The sequence below is a fragment of the Carettochelys insculpta genome, chromosome 4 (assembly GCF_033958435.1).
Source record: "Carettochelys insculpta isolate YL-2023 chromosome 4, ASM3395843v1, whole genome shotgun sequence".
Classification (NCBI taxonomy): Eukaryota; Metazoa; Chordata; order Testudines; family Carettochelyidae; genus Carettochelys; species Carettochelys insculpta.
The window spans coordinates 23,034,701-23,051,433 of NC_134140.1; the positions used below are offsets into that span (position 1 = coordinate 23,034,701).

Sequence of the window (16,733 nt, forward strand, 5' to 3'; positions counted from 1 at the left end):
TTCCTGAACGCACCTGGCTAACAGCTTTCTTAATCTCATCTATAGTGGGCGGAAAGTCAAGATCTGTCAGGACGGGTTGTTGTGGAATTTCATTGAGGGCATTATTATTCACGGTCGATGATCTGATAAGGAGGTTGCTAAAGTGTTCTCGCCATCTTTCGTTGATGCCTTATGTGTCTTTGACCAGTGTTGTGTTGTCTGATAAGAGCAATGGGGTAGTCCTTGGTTTAGAAGGTCCAAAGACAGTCTTAATAGCACTAAAGAACATCTTTGAGGTGTGGGTCTCAGCTTAGTGCTCAATTTCTTTGGCTTTGCTCTCCCACTGGCTGTCTTGTATCTGACGGAGGTCTTTCTGTGTTTTGCTCTGAAGGTGCTTGAAATAGTCCTGTTTGGAGGCTGAGGAGGGGTCATTCTGCCATTCAATAAAGGCTTTTCTCTCTACTTCCAGTGCTGAACATATTTCTTTTTGGTTCTCATCAAACCAATCCTGATGTATTCTTTTCTTTGGTCCAAGCGATGTTATTGCTGTGTCAGTCACTATCTGCTTGAACTGATCCCACTTTTCGGTTACAGTACTGATCAGTTGACCGTGGGATGTTAATTTGTCATTGAGACTCTTCTGAAAATTGTTGAAACATTGGGCATCCTTCAGTTTGGCTATGTTAAAAGCAGGTTGCACACGCTTAAGGCATTTGTGCCGAGAGGAAGCGATGTAAAGTTGGAGAGACATCCTGACTAATCTGTGATCTGTCCAGCACTCTGCACCTTGCATTACTCTGGTGATCAGTATGTCTCAGATGTCTCGCCTTCTGACAATGGCATAATCTATCAGATGCCACTGTTTAGACCTAGGGTGCATCCACATCGTTTTGTATTTATCTGCTTGTCGGAACAGAGTGTTGGTAATAGGTCGTTTTGAGAACAAAGGCTCAAAAGGAGTAGTCCATTGTTGTTCATTTTGCCTACACCACATGGCCCAGTTACTATTTTATTATATTATAATATTATATTATATAATAATAATAACAGTAATAATAATAATAATAAAGATTCTGCAGTAGAATCATGCTTTATTCTGACACTGGTCAAAAAGCTGTTCATAACTTTGACAATAAACACTGCTAAGAAAACTTATGCCACAAAATGTCAACAAATACAGTTCCAAATGCACAGATCTCTTTCTTGTGACAAGGTGCTCTTCAAATAGCACACTGTTAAACCATCAGTTTACAGTAAGCTAGAAGAGATGCAATCACACTATGCTTTGCACAGAAGTGATACTACTGAGGGGATTTTTGCCTTTAATACATGATTTGTATGTTCTTAGCTAAAACAAATGAAAGTTGTCAGATATTTTTAAGCAAAAGAGACATAAGGAATCACTTGGGATTAGGATAGTATTATGAAATGTTGCTAACATACTATATAAACAAATGTGTTTGATACCAAACACCACATTCTTAGGTTTTATTCAGGAGGCAAGGAATTTTAAAGAAAGAATGACAGAAAACACTTCCCAAAGTTATATGAAGAGCCCTGCAAATCCACAGGTATCTGCTTTACTTCCATGGGTATCCACATCCGTGGATGGAAATGTGCCTATACACAGCTCATTATTCTAGCTACAGATGTGGATACAAATTTTGTATCTAGAGTCCTGCAAATATCTTGGTTATATCTGCAGGCACCCACAGATGTGAATACAAATATCCCTGGATCATTTTTGTAGATTGAAATACAAATATTCCTTCTGCACAGGGTTCTAGGTATATGTTCTATTTAGACCATCAAGATTATGAGTACCTGGTTCTTTAATAGTTTAACTTTTAATTATTTCACCTAAATTACAACTAAGATAAGATCATAAAATTCTCTGTATTACAGAATTTGTTGCAGCCAGCCTGGTACTGGTATCTGGCAGTGGCTGTAATCGATATGCTACGTGATCACTGCCTCCCTCACAACCCCACTTCATTCTGAAAAACAAAATAAAATAAAATAAAATGCAACTAAACAACCTATGCGATTCTTGGAAGGGGAAATTATTTCTTGACCAGTACAAATGGGATTGGCAGCATTCAATATGTATTTGAGCATTTTCCAAAGCTATTTAGCAATATGAATTTTCATAGTTGTAGGAAATTATAGTGAAAGTCAGACAATTTTTAGTGAGAGCAGACTTTGATATCCTAACTGTTAAAGCTTATTAAAATGATAACTCACAGATTGTCACCATCATATTTCAAATCAAATACTCAAATCAACAAAACATACCTTTTGAGACTATTCTGTTCACACTATACATTTGTTACAGCATTTGTAACAAGACTCAGTGCTTTTTTTCTGACAGTACGTGCTTGTAGTGAATATGGCACCTTGGCAGCCCCAGCCATGGGAGTGGCTGAGGGTGGGGGATGGGGAGTCGGCTGAGTACCAGCTCCTCATTTTTTACAAAAAAGGGTACTAACAAGACTTATTCCAAAATCTAAGCACTGTTTTTTAGATTTTAGCTTTTGTAAATTCTCAAGTAGCATTTTTATTACTTTGACTATTCGTAAATTGTAATGTTACTGATAGAAATATTTTTGTCTCTTTCTGGGTGTTTGGTGAAAGCTGAATATACTGCCATTTACTGATAAAACTAGTGTACTGGCAATCACCTTAGACAGTAAAACATGCAATTTGATTACACGACACATGCTGGGCTGAATTCACTTTCCATGCATAATGCCCAACTAATCAAACTTTGTAAGGATGAAGTGTATGCAGGATTTGTGATTGGGGAATACACTCTGGATCAGAGACCAGACATATAGTTCAGTCCCCCTTGGTCATTATGGGACGCACAAGAGGCTGCACAGCCCCTGCCTACTACTTGTGTTGCATGCTAAGTCCAGCAGACAATACAGCATTCTGGAAGAAAAGGTGAAGGAGCTGGGGATGCTGGCTGTATTTTTGTCCATCCCCTAGGTTAATGGCTTGGGCCTATAGAGGGACTTGTGCATCCTGGAGATGAGTGTATTGTTGAGCAGATGACATCAGTCGAAGGGCTTTAGCTTCCTCAGCTATAAGATGTTGTTCTGGAAAGAAGATCTGCTAGAAAGAGATGGAATCTACCTGACCAAGATGTAGAAGGCCATCTTTGCACCAATGTGCCAACTTGGTAAGGAGGGTTTTAAACTAGGCTCAAAGGGATGCAGGTAACAAAAACTCGCACATGAGCATAAAAAGGTAACCTTAACAGAGAGCTATATGATGGGAGTGAAATACAACAGGCTAAAAGTACAACAAAGTATGAAATCAACAGGAGAATCTACTCAACATCACAGATATCTAGATTTAAATGTGACCTTTATTGGGAATTAACAGGAAGAACTAGAATCATTACTATATAAGATAAATTATGACTTAATTGGCATCACCAAGACTTGTGGGATAAATCTCATGACTGGAATATTGGTATGGAGACATATAGCTTCTCCAGGAAGGATTTCAAAGGTAAAAAGGGAGCAGGTACTGCATTATACACCAAGAGGTCTAGAAGGAAGTCAGAAACAAGCCAGGTGGAATTCCTTGGGTAAAGATAAAGTGTTAAAAATTGGTCGACACTCTTAGTAAGGGTCTACTACATACCACCAAATCTAGAAAAGGCATTTCTAGAAGAAACAACAGAAATAACTCCAAAACAAGCTCTGGTAATAATGAGGGATTTTAATTACTAGACATTTGTTGGAAAAGTAGTACAGCAAGACACAAAATTTCCAGTAAATTCTTGGAAATATTAGGACATCATTTTGTTTGAGAAAGTGGAGAAAATCAAGCGGACAGCCATTTTAGCCTTGATTCTGACAAACAGGGAGGGACTGCTGGTGAATCTAAACATGCAAGGCAATATGAATGCAGGTGACTATGAAATGATCATGACTGATCATGACAAGTAGATTTTAAAAAGTGAAACAAAGAGGACCTGGAGACTAACTTCAGTACATGGACAACTAGTAGAATAAATGATTAAATCAACCTGTGAGCACTTAGAGGATAATAGGATTATCAGGTTTAGCCAGCATGTATTTGTCAAGAACATACTTTTTTTGCTGTTGACAGTGTTATTGGCCTAGTTATTGAACGGGAGATTATAGAAATGATAGATCTTGCTTTTAGTAAGACTTTTTACACTGTCCCACAAGGCCAAATGAAATTACTATAAGGTAGTTGCCCAAGGGGTTGAAAGACCATACTCAAAGGTCATACTCAACAGTTCACTGTCAAACTGGGAGAGTTTAACTAATGGGGTTCCACCAGAGTCACTCCTGGGTCTGGTTATTCAATATTTTTTATTAATGACTTGGCTAATGGAATGGATAATAGGCTTATAAAATCTGCAGATTACTCCAAGATGTAAGAGGTAAGCAAGCAATGTTCAGTCTAATTTTTTTTTCCATTCATGTGTGCAGTAAATTTTGTTATGTGCACTGAGGCATGCAAATTAACTCTAAGAAACTTGGTAAAAATTATGTTACTAACCCTGAAAAAATAAACCCATTACTATCAATCCTACAACCAAAATAAGGAAAGGAAGAAAAGATAAGTTGATTTAAATATCCTCAACTTCTACAGATGTCAGTGGACTCTGAAGCTTGTAATAGCACTTGTCAGGATCAACCCCATGATGAGGAATCTGGGACTTTTATTTTCTTTTAAACACTAGAACATCAAATTTAAAAGACATACTAGAGTATTAAATTTGAAGGTTACAAGAATGAACAAAACCTATGCAACACTCCTATCAAATTAAAGCACAAACCATCTCACCATCTTTTTGGGTAGCTGTGCATAAATGATATTATGTAATGTGTATTACACCAATATAAAGCTAAGAAAAGAACAGGGACAGCTGTATAATTTGAATGGGCTAATAAGAGGAAATATAATGAATATGGCGCACACACACACACACACTTGCAAACAAGTAGAATAAGACAGGTGAACCAGCTCCAGGGATTAAACCACAATCTATGATCTTCTTTTTTTTTTTAAGTTCTGGACCATGGTTTTTCACTCCTAACTTTCAACTTCTCTTTCACACCATGCTACCTGATCTCCTGTAAAGCCAGAATGTTTCTAGCTATTCTTCTGACCACTTTCCTGTCTGTTTCCTCTGTTTCTCTTCCCCTCTCATGTTCTTAGTCTCCTTGCCCTTTGTACCACTTTAATTACTACTGACTACCCGCTTCTTTGGAATACAAAGTGCCATACACTCATGATGCCTGTCCTGGGATTTTTCTCTTAGCATTTCTTTTGGCTGTCATGCGTTGACAAACCCTCTTTCCAATTTCATTCCATACCAAAGGATTGTGTTCTTGGCCACTGCTTCCTTTGTACAGATTTTAGCAGTCAACTCACTCCTACTTTTCTTTTTCCTATCATTTATATGCTGATAATACTAAGTATTCTTGTATCTTTTTTTCTCGTATTGGTAATTCTGTTCATCAACCAATATAACTATTTTTTTAATTGCAAAGTACCTTGGTTAAAGGAAGATCTTCTGTAAACTAAACAGCAGTAGTAGCAGCTATTGGGATGGCAAGCCTTTTATCCTACATAGGCCTGCTGACAGGTGTTTGTGTGGTGTGGGGGAGAGGGTGTGGGGGAGGGCCCTGGCAATACAAAAGCATCCAGAGCTCCCAGCCAGGTACACAGACCCTGTTTTTGAAAGAGCCCTTCTTTCTGAAACAAAATAGAAGGTGTCGTTCAAAAATGAGGTTTGTTTTTGAAGGAACCCCACTTACACAGCTGTTTTTGCTTCTGGAAAAGCCCTTTCTGGAAGCACGATTGTGTGAGAATATGAAAATAAGGTGCAGGATACGTAAATCTGCACTTTGTTTCCATTTTTGATCTCTCTCGTTTGCATTCCACTTCCAAAAGTAGAATGCAGTGTAAGATGTAGCCAGCATGTGTAGAGGGGAGGGGTGGATCTGAGTGTATGAGTCCCAGGAGGAGAAATTGTGAGGGTTCCCCAGAATCTGTGTCCGTCAAACATCTGCCTGTTCTTTTTTTCCTTAATGGCAGTTATGTCATAACATGCCATCTCCATGCATGAAGACAGAAACTTTAATATGTTTAAGGCACATCAGGACCAGAGATGACGAAGAGTAACAGCCATTTAGTACAGCAGCTGAAGTACTCAATATATATTTTAAATTACGCTGTAATTTGTTCAAGAGTGCAATGTGCACTATAAGTTTGATCTATTATCTGGAAAGAGGCTGCGAACAGAAAGAGAGCTCACTGGAATCTGAAATTTTAACCTTCTCTTAGCATTTTCCACAGAAGAATCCTTTACAGGTTTGAGGCTGAAAGTAAAAAATTTACACATCATTTGCTCCACGTTGAATGGCTTATACCATAGAAGCATTTGCCAAGACTAAATACAGTAAAACAATCAAATGTAAATATAAAATCCTATTACATTCCTTAAAGGGAGCAGACTACTCATTTAAAATAATGGTTTAATGTGCAGCTATTAAATTTAATATTTTGTCTGCATAATTTACATACATTTAACTGCTTATATATATATATATTTCTTGGATCTATTTATGAACTTTTAATAAAGTAGAATTTTCATTCTGTAAATCACAAATGCTGGGGCTTAAAATGAAGCAATGGTAATATCCTATTATTTCCAAGCATTGTAGGTATTAATGTTAATCTCTATTTAACTATAATTGTTTGAAATTACAATAAACATACAGTTCAATATCCTGAGCCTGGTGATTTGCACACCAACATCCTACCACTACTCACATTGAATTTAATGGTAATATTTCCATTTATTTCAATCAGAGGATGATGGGTCCCAAACACTGGGATTCTCACACATGCTGAAACACCCTCCTGATTTGCATAGGTTCAGCAATTTCTCTGACCAGGCCCCAAAGACATACAGTCTGTCCTTGGATGTACAGTAAACCCTCGATTTAATGGACTAATGGGGGGAAGGGGTGTCTGTTAATGCCGAAAGTCCATTATATCCCAGTGGTTATACTGTATGATGATGCACTGACCTTCCCAGCCCATCACCCACTTCTGTCCTCTGCCTCCCCGCTCCCTTCTCCCCTCTGCCCCACTCTTCAGCTGTTGTTATAGCTGAAACTTGATGTCTCAATAATCTGAAGAAGAAACATAGCATTCAGAGGAACTGAATTGCTCTATAACAAAGTAAAAGAGCAAAGCAGACTTATACGGACATTTTTTATAGTGACTGGTCATCATCTCAATAGGGATTTTATTTATTATATGTAGTCAATCACTTTGCTCTAACACAATACTGTACATGGGGCATTAACCTGATTCTTACACTCCTGTGATTGTCACTCATTTAATCTCTCATGGCTTCCTTGTCATGGATATAGAAGTTAATAAATGCTTTAAGATAATTATATTGGCATTAGGTATAAGGAAAAAAAAAGAACCATGGTCTGAGAGGCCAGTACACTATCATGCAGAACAAGATGAAACACTTCACCACAAAAAATAAGAACAGAGGAAACTAGTCCAGTGATTAGGGCAATAGCCCAAGACATGGGAGATCTAGATTTAGTTCCCTGCACCACCACAGACTTCCTGTCTAACGTTGGGCAAATCTCTTAGGCTAGGTCTACACTAGAGGGTTTTCTCAACAAAATCTACAGTGTCCATACTAAAAATGCTCTGCCGACATACTGTCAACAGAACTCGGCACTTTTCCCAACAGCATTCTGCCTCTCCCGCATGATGTAGAATGCCTTTCTTGACACACCCAGTCGACAAAAAAGCTGTGTGGACACTCCAGGGAGCCCTCTGTTGACAGACAGGGCTTCTAGGTCACTAGGCAGTCCTGTCTGCTGTCCTTCTTGTTGGCCATTCTGTCCAGAGACCAGCCAGGCAGTCTGACTGCTCTCTGCTGACAGAGTGGATCGACAGAGAGATCCACTTTCATGTGTGGCCACGATCTGTCGACAGATGTTTTGTCAGAAGATCTCTTCCAATAGCAACTTCTGCTGACAGATCACTCGAGTATAGACATAGCCTTAGGCTCATGGGGCCTCACTTCCCCACATGGAAAACAGGGGTAATAGCACTTCCCTGTTAGAAAACTACACTAAAGGTTGTGAAGGGCTCAAATACAATGGTAGTGGGGAGCTATATATGATTGATAGATAGCTAGATACACACAATGCACCTGCCTATTTGTGACATTTTGGGATTAACAATTCCTTCCACTCACTGCAGGCTATCCAGCAGAAAGTTCAGTGACCTCCTATTCAGTAACTGGAGCAATTATATTTAACCAGTCCAACTCCATAACTTAAATGGTATTCAGTGGCAATGTTTATAATATAGCCAAAATTATATTCCTCTTCCTGGGACTAAATGAGAACTGCAAGAACATTTTATGGGGAAAAGAAGGCACTTTTGTCCATTTACCTGCCCCCATTATGAGCCCTGGTGCAGTGTCCTTGGTATGGACTGTTCCTGACACATATGGATTGTCGGCCCAGCGGAGATGGAGATGAAGATGGCAATCAGGCTTTAAGGATAAGAGGAAAAACACAGTATTTTACAAGCTGTTAACAGAAGTTTTGCTACTTTGGTAATTAGTGCATAATCAGAAAGCATGCAGTGACAACTGCCTTACAAAAGGAGGGAAGTGGCTGAATTTCACAAAGCAAGGTCCAGAATAAAATATTAGTTTGATGTATCTAGTGGGAAGCAATTACCCTGGCTCTGTATATTTCCATGCCCTTAAAACAAGGTCTGCAATTCAGAGACAGACAGTGGGAAATTATAGCACAGAATAACTTTGTGACAGAATGAGTGCTGTGATCCTTTGGAGAGGCAATAAAAGCACCAAAGATTTATTTGTTGTTGTTGGTAATCATCATCCCTCGGCTGCCTTTAGCATTTATCAGCTAACTGAGAATCAGATTAAAACAACTATTTCTACTGAAACATCTTCTGTCAGGAAAAAAAATCATTATACGAAAAAAATTAATGGTTCGTTTAGAGAGAGCTTGATTGTATCACTCGTTAATTAACTTACTGGTTTCTGCTCTTCCCACATTGGAATGTGGCGCTAAATATGCTGAATTCCCGTACTTAAGTTAACATAAGCATTGAGAACAAGAATGCACTCTAAGTGAGGACTGAGAACCTTATCCAAAGCCCACGGAAGTCAAGGGGAATCTTCCCACTGATTTCAGTGGCTTTGGTCAGGCCCTGTAGCATGAAACATACATTGCTGTTGCCCAGTCTTCTAAAGAGAGACAGTATCTCCCCTGATCTCAGTCTTTTACTCCTGGTACATTAAGTGGTATAAAGATTAGTCTGTCCCTTGATTTTGGACATGTACTGTTTTCTGCCCCAAAATGCAGAGATCTAAGAGTCAAATGGAGTAGGGAACCCATCAGAAAGACACAGGGAATCTGCCTGTCAGAGCTGTCGCAACCCTTATGGGTAGCTGACGCGTAAAATAAACCATCCATTCACAAAAATGAAAAGGGCTTTTGATAGCACTAGCCCTTTTACATATTTTTCCAGGCAGCTGTGTAACTGTCCCCGCCCCCCTACAACAGGGCAATTGCATTTTAAGATAAAACAATATAATGCAAAACCAGGAAAAAGTATACATGTTTTTAATCTTATTGATGAAGTGCTCTCTTTTCCAGATAGGTCCACTGAGGTGTAAAATCTTTGATAATTAATGAACAATTGTCTTGAGTCAGGATGCATCGGCAGTATGTCAGAGCACACTTGTTCTATACAAATCAAATGAAGCCCCCACAGGAGAATGTGTAATGCTGTAGATGGTGCAAACCAGAGATTACTTTGGCCCAATAACTCATAAAGGCATGGTTAGCACAGACAAATTAATATCTACATCTGGTGTAAGTAGAGGGGAATGTAGCTTGGTACAAGGTGACTGAGATGACTTAAATACTGTTCACTTGTTTATATTCCAACATATTCTACACAGGAAAAAATGAAGGAGTTATTAAAAGGACCCACTTACAGGTTTGCAGTTGGTTGGTTTACCATTCATATCCAAGATTGGTGGGGTCAAATAGTCCCAGTCACGGCCTTTGTTGTAGGTTATTAGAGTTGTAACTTTTCCATCAATTTTTTGATTGGCCAGAAAGATTCCTTTAACACCTCTGACCTAGAGCATAACATTCAAGAGGGTTAATGACCAGCCTGAAAACACATTTCTAGTATAGCTCATTCCTGGTTAGAAGTTCATCAGAAACTGAATATTCCAGATATTTACTAACTCTTAAAGGGGAAGAGAATGGACATTTAAAAAGACAGCTCACGCTCTTGGTTTCTCAATGGCATGTCTACAATACAAAATTTTGCCAGTGCAAGTTACCATATTGCTAGCACATGTGAATACTTGGTACTGAGTTACACATTGGGATACTCACCCATGGTATACTGGAATGTGCATTGCACAAGCATTCCTAATGATTATGCACAGTGATGAGTCAAGGAGTCAGCCACTGCACTCTCTTTTGGGACATTCTGGTAATCTCTGGTGGGGCAGAACAAATCATGCAGGGGTCACTGGGGGCCATGGGTCAAGCTTCTCAGCATGCAGCTTTCCAATGATGTCATCTATATCCTACAATTTTCATGCTTTTTAAAAAATTCCACAAGCCCAATCTGCTCTCTTCACTGCCCACCATTCTAGACAGAAGCATAGAGCCTACACAGCTCTGAACTATTATAAAGAGCATTGAAAGCATAAGATGCATGCTTTTCCAGTATTTGCAAAGCCACAAGGAAAAATGAATCAGGAAGAACTGTGATGATGACTGCTGCAGGACATAGCAAGAACCAAATCAAATTTGTTGGTCCATTCAGCGAGCAGCTGCTGATGGTGGAACCTTACTTCTGGGCCTGAGAAATAAGCACTGACTGGTGGGACTGTATCACAATGCAGTCTTGGGATGACAAGCAGTGGTTGCAGAATTTTCAGAGATGCAAGGTCATGCTCTTGAGTCTTTGCACAACTCTTTGTATGCTTAGCTTCCCCCAGTCCTTATGTTCCAGACAGCAGAATACAGCCGCATTGACGGTATAGAAATAAGTGTCAATTGCACCATGGAAGCTTACAACACCAGATTGCTTATTGATCAAAGGGATATCATTTTGGAATTGTGGGGACCATTCACATGTAAGTGGGCAGGGCCATTAATTATCTCCTGCTACACAGACTGAGATTTCAGCAATGGGCAAGCAATAATAGAGGGATTTGCACCCATGGGATTCCCAAAATGTAATGAGATAATAAATGGCACTCTTATCTCCATTTTGGCACAGGACCACTTTGTCACAGAATAAATCAACAGAAAAGGCTAATCCTCTAGGGTCATGCAAGCTTTTGTGGGTCTTGGGGATGCTTCACTGACATCAGTGTTTTCTGAGGGACAGTGAATGACACTCACATTTCTAAGAACAAATGACTGGTGAGAAAGTATCTTTTCTAACAACTGATGAAGTAGAAATGCCAATAGTTACCCTGGGAGACTCTGCTTAGCTCTTGTTCCCTGGCTCATGAAGCAGTACACGGTCACCTCAACAGTATAAAAAAATCAATTACAAACTCAGCAGGTGCAGCAAACAGGTGAATGTGTAGACTGGCTCCACCCCCAGTCCCATTAACTGCTGTTCCCAGACAGTGGGAGCTGTGGAGATGGCACTCAGGGTGGGGACAGCACACAGAAACTTTTTGGTTGCCACTGTGCCTACGGGCCACAGGAACATGTCACTGCTTCTGGGAGCCATGCAGAGCCAGGAAAGACAGGGAGCCTGCCTTAGATGTGCTACACCATTGACTAGACTGTTAGTGTTCTGGTTAGCAGGGCTGACCAGAGCCATGAGGATCCCTTTCTGAGTTCACATGCTAGTCAAAAACTGGACTTGTGGCAGCCCGTCAATGTAGAAAGTGTAGTGTTTATGCTTGTACTGCATGAGCTGCAGTTCATTGCCCATTGCCCACTGCTCAATACTGATTGGAGAAGTAGCATTACTGTTTCACCATAATGGGATGTTTATATTGTGAGGAAATAAATTTAAGTTTAGACACATGCCCTACTATGTTGATCTATCTCTGTATTGTAGACCAGGTCTTAGTTTCAATCAGGTATTAGTACTTAGAACACTGAGAAATCTAGTACAGTATCTACAGCTACTTAAGTAAATTCCATTTGTAGTCTCTTGCACCTCCCACTATTGCAATTTCTGAACTATTTCTCCAGTTCTTAAAATATGAGCCACTCAGAGGCTGCTTTTGTGTGTAACTTTGTATAATACCACTGATATCTATGAGACTGCTCATAGGAATGAAGCTCATCATTGTAGTGGAAGATGCAGCAATCCTTTGGAATGAGGCACCACTTTTTTGCTTACCACTTGTCAGAGAAAGGCTAAAAAGAATTTTCATAGATTGTCAACTTTAGGAACTGATCATGCAAAAACTTACCAGGGAACATATTGGTTACTGCCATTAAAAGTCTCAATGGCAAGTGTTTAGTTAAAATGATTCCTTAGTTTTGTTGTACAATATTTTTGTTGCCTATGTTTTTGTTTTCACTACTCAAGATCCCCTGTTGTATAAATCAGGGATTTATCATTGAGCAGAGGACCTGGCCCCAGGTTTTCTTTTATTAATTTCTAGTTATAACGACTTTGGTTTTGAGATTTTTCTCTTCTTGCACAGCTTGTTTGTAGGGCTCTACTTTGGGCCTTCACCATCACTTTTAAATAGCACCTGAATATTTTTTTTAAATCGCTTTTGTAAATTATGATGTAAGAAGTTGCTGTATCTACTCACCATAATTAAGACTACACTTGATAGTAAGATTTTGTGGTATGGAAACTTACGCTGTGAACTCCTCAAGGCAAGGACTCATTCACACCATTGTCTGTCCTGTATGTGGGCACATTGTCAGCATTCAAATAACAAAAGACAACACTGCATTGATCGTGAGTCACAGCTTCCACCCTTCTGCTTCATTCTGCTTCAATGCTACCCTAACTGAAGTTCAACATCCAAAGTGAATTATACTCAAGTGTTTTTTCCTAATTAATACAAATCAATAGAAAATATACTTTGAAAAAAAAATCCATATAATTCTCTCCTCTACTGATTATTTTAAAGGTCATTCTCTGATTATCTCTCCTCCACCCGCCTAACATGATGAGATATATAACAACTCAACAGCTATTTATAAACACTCTGGGCCTGAATGAATACTGAATTATGCCAGGTTTATTCCAGTGAAACTCCAGAGCAGTACCCAGTCTTCATTTTACCATGATTACTTTCTACAATCAGTCCTTCCATCTCTTCTAATATTGTTATAGCTATTGCAGATATCGCAGAGGCAAACAGAAACAAAACAACAGCAACTCCTAAATATAACGTAGCTGCTTTATTTTGCCTTGTTCGTATAGCAGCTATGCTAAAAATATTAATACCATTTGCACAATAAAATGCACTGCTATTTTGAATCAAAGTAACTATGTATTCTTAGATTTACAGCAATAAAAACTCCAGAAAAGACAGTGCATAGATTACAATACGTACAGAAGAATAATGTAATGAAAGACTGAAAGCCAGCCTAATGAATTGAGCTGTGCTACTCCGCCTCAGGGTCTGGTCCTAGACATTTGTTTGGTTTTGTTATTATGTGGTTCCATCATTCAATAAAAACTGTGGGTGACTGGGTATTGTATGTAAAAACTATGGAGTAAGCTATTTGAACAGAGCTTTTCATTTCTTGGTTTTATATCAGACTTTTTAAAAGAACAAGACAATGAAAACTTTTCCAATAAAATTAACGTTAAAAGAAAAAGAAAGATCAATGTAATACAAGCTCTTTCATCGTTCAGATGCTCCTTGGGTTGCCAGATTTTTAGGAAGGCTTTGTGAGACGAGGAGCCCCAGCTGCAGGATTGCTGGCCAAAGGGGAAGGGGGACCCCAGAAGTCCCGTGGTGGGGAGGCAGCTGGGGCACGGAGCCCCACCAGCAGCTCCAGCCATGAGAACCCTGGGACAGGGAATTCCCACAACAAGTCCCACATCCTGCATTTATACAAAAATGCCCTGTAGAATATTTTTCCATAAATGTGGGATGCAGGCTTGTCATGGAAATTTGGGACTGTCCAGCAGATTGAGGGACTTCTGGCAACCCTAAATGTTCCTCACAGAAAAAGAGTTTTTGTGTACAATGCATATAGGACTGGCCTGAAGTATTCAGTTGCTCAGTTAAATTGAATTCACACTACGTCGCTCTTTTGGGGAATACTGATCACTAATTTGGCTCCTGAGCCACTGAGTTCTGTGTCTCACTAGTTATCAAGGTTGACAAATCAGAAAAATTGTAATCAAGGTGGGCAAATCAGAAGAGCAGAGGGGCGGTAGGAAGGGGGGAAGTCAAGAGTCAGATGAAACAAAGTATGTAAAAGAGTCCATATAATAGCCCAGGTAGTTGGCGTCCCAGTTCAAGCTCACCACCTAATAAATTATTTTGTTAGTCTTTAAAGTGCTACTGGACTGCTTTTTTGTTTTGATAGTATATAGACTAACACAGCACTCTCTGTTACTATTCAACATGCAAGGAACTACTTTCAGCTGTTTGGAATGGAGATCCATCAACTACATGAAAAAATTCGCCCAGATCCAGACAGACATCATCTTTCTGATTTGTCAACCTTGATTACTATTTTTGGTTCTCTGTGCCTTAAATATTGAATCTGTTCTGGTATGGCTATGGTCTGAAGAAGTGGGTCTGTCCCATGAAAGCTCATCACCTAATTATTTTGTTAGACTTTGAAGTGTTACTAGACTGCTTTTTTGTTTTGATAGTAGATGGACTAACATAGCTATCTCTCTTACTTTCCAACTATGGTATTGGTGGACATGGCAGAATAAATAGTAATAATTCAGAAAAGGCAACAGTATCTAATAAATATTTCTATTTTGGAGGACAAAAAGATGATATCATCTCACCAAGTGGTGTTGATAACCCTCCACTAATAGCTCAGGAGGATGTTAAACTGTAGCTACTAAAATCAGACATTTTAAAATCAGCTGGTTCAGATAACTTACAATCAAGAGTTTTTACTGAGCCAGCTAATGAGCTCACTGGACTATTAACAGTGATTTTCAGTAAGTCTTGGAGTACTGAGGAAGTTCCAGAAGACTGGATGAAAGGTGCTACTGTGTTAATTTTTAAAAAGGGGAAAATGGGATGTCAAGTGTCATTACAGGTCTGTTGGGCTGACACTGATCCCAGGTGGGATAATAAAGGATCTGGTAAGGTATTTGATTACTAAGGAATTAAAGCAAGGCATTATAATTTAGGCAACAACCCACATTTATGGAAAATAGAGTCCCTCCAACTAACTTGATACCTATTAATGAGATAAGTTTTGTTGATGACAACACTAGATTTGACATAACATATTTCTGTAAGGCAGGGAACTTGGTACTGCACGATATTTTTTTATTCAAAAAGTAGATTAATATAAAATGAATATGACACCCATTATATGGCTAACTGAAATGTAATTGTAAACATGGAATCAGCTAGAATGGGTGTGTTTGCACTAGGTTTCTGCAGGGGCCCTATGCTGTTTAACAATTTTATCAATGCCCTGGAAGAAAACTTAAAAGCATGACTGATAAAGTTTGCAGCTGACACAAAAACTGGGGGAGTGGTAAGTAATGAAGATGACAGGCTACTGATTCAGAGTGATTTGGATCACAGGGTAGAAGCAAATTATATGTATATTAACACAACTAAATGTAAATACATACATCTAGAAGCAAGAAAGTAAGCCCTGGTGAATTCTGTCCTAGGAAATACCTGTTCTGAAGAAATATATGAGGGTTGTAGTGAATAATCAGCTGAACAGACGTTCCCAGTCTGACCCTGTGACCAAAAACAGTTAATGTCATCCTGAGATGCATGAACAGGGGAATCCTGAGTAGGCGTACAGAGATTGTTTGTCTTGTATATTGGCTTGGTAACTGCTGCTGGAATACTGTGCTCAGTTCTTGTATTCACACCTCAAGAAGACAGCTGATAATTGGAGGGTTCAGAGAAGAGCCATGAGCATAATTAAAGGATTAGACAACATGCCTTACAGTGGTGAATTCAAGGAGTTCCATTTATTTAGCTTAACAAAGAGACAATTAAGGGGTGACTTGATTATAGTCTATAAGAACCCACATGGGGAGCAATATTTAATAATGAACACTTTAATCTAGTAGAGAAAAGTGTAACATGGTCCAATGTCTGGAAGCTGAACTCAGATAAATTCAATCTGTACATTTTTATGCAAGAATACTTAGTTTCCGGAACGCTTTACCAAGGATCCTGGTGGATTCTCCATCATTCACTATTTTTAAATCAAGACTGGATGTTACTTTAAAAGATCTGGTCTAGGAAGCATTTTTGGGGAAATTCTATGGCCAGTGGTATACAGAAAGTCAGACCACATGATCACAATGATCCCTTTGAGTATCTATGCTTTCAGAGCCTGCTCAGAGGAATCTCATGGCCCACAATATAACGGAAGTACAAAAAGGGGCCAGAATGTTGCTTTTGGGGGAGTGAGGTGTATAGAGGGGCAGAGATGTATTAAAGGAAAAAGAGAAGCAAGGAGAGTGCCTGTGCGTGG

General features: G+C 39.2%; 1 protein-coding gene across 7 annotated transcripts in view; it reads right to left on the reverse strand.

The window, feature by feature from the left end:
- Window positions 1–16,733, reverse strand: part of SORCS2 (sortilin related VPS10 domain containing receptor 2) — an 822,591-nt gene that overhangs the window by 66,730 nt on the left and 739,128 nt on the right. For all 7 annotated transcript variants that reach the window (XM_074992445.1, XM_074992444.1, XM_074992443.1 and 4 more), the window contains exons 10-11: window positions 10,055–10,201; window positions 8,470–8,572 (exon numbers count right to left, since the gene is read on the reverse strand). In XM_074992445.1, the coding sequence (XP_074848546.1) occupies window positions 8,470–8,572; window positions 10,055–10,201 (250 nt within the window). The remainder of the gene's footprint in view (window positions 1–8,469; window positions 8,573–10,054; window positions 10,202–16,733) is intronic.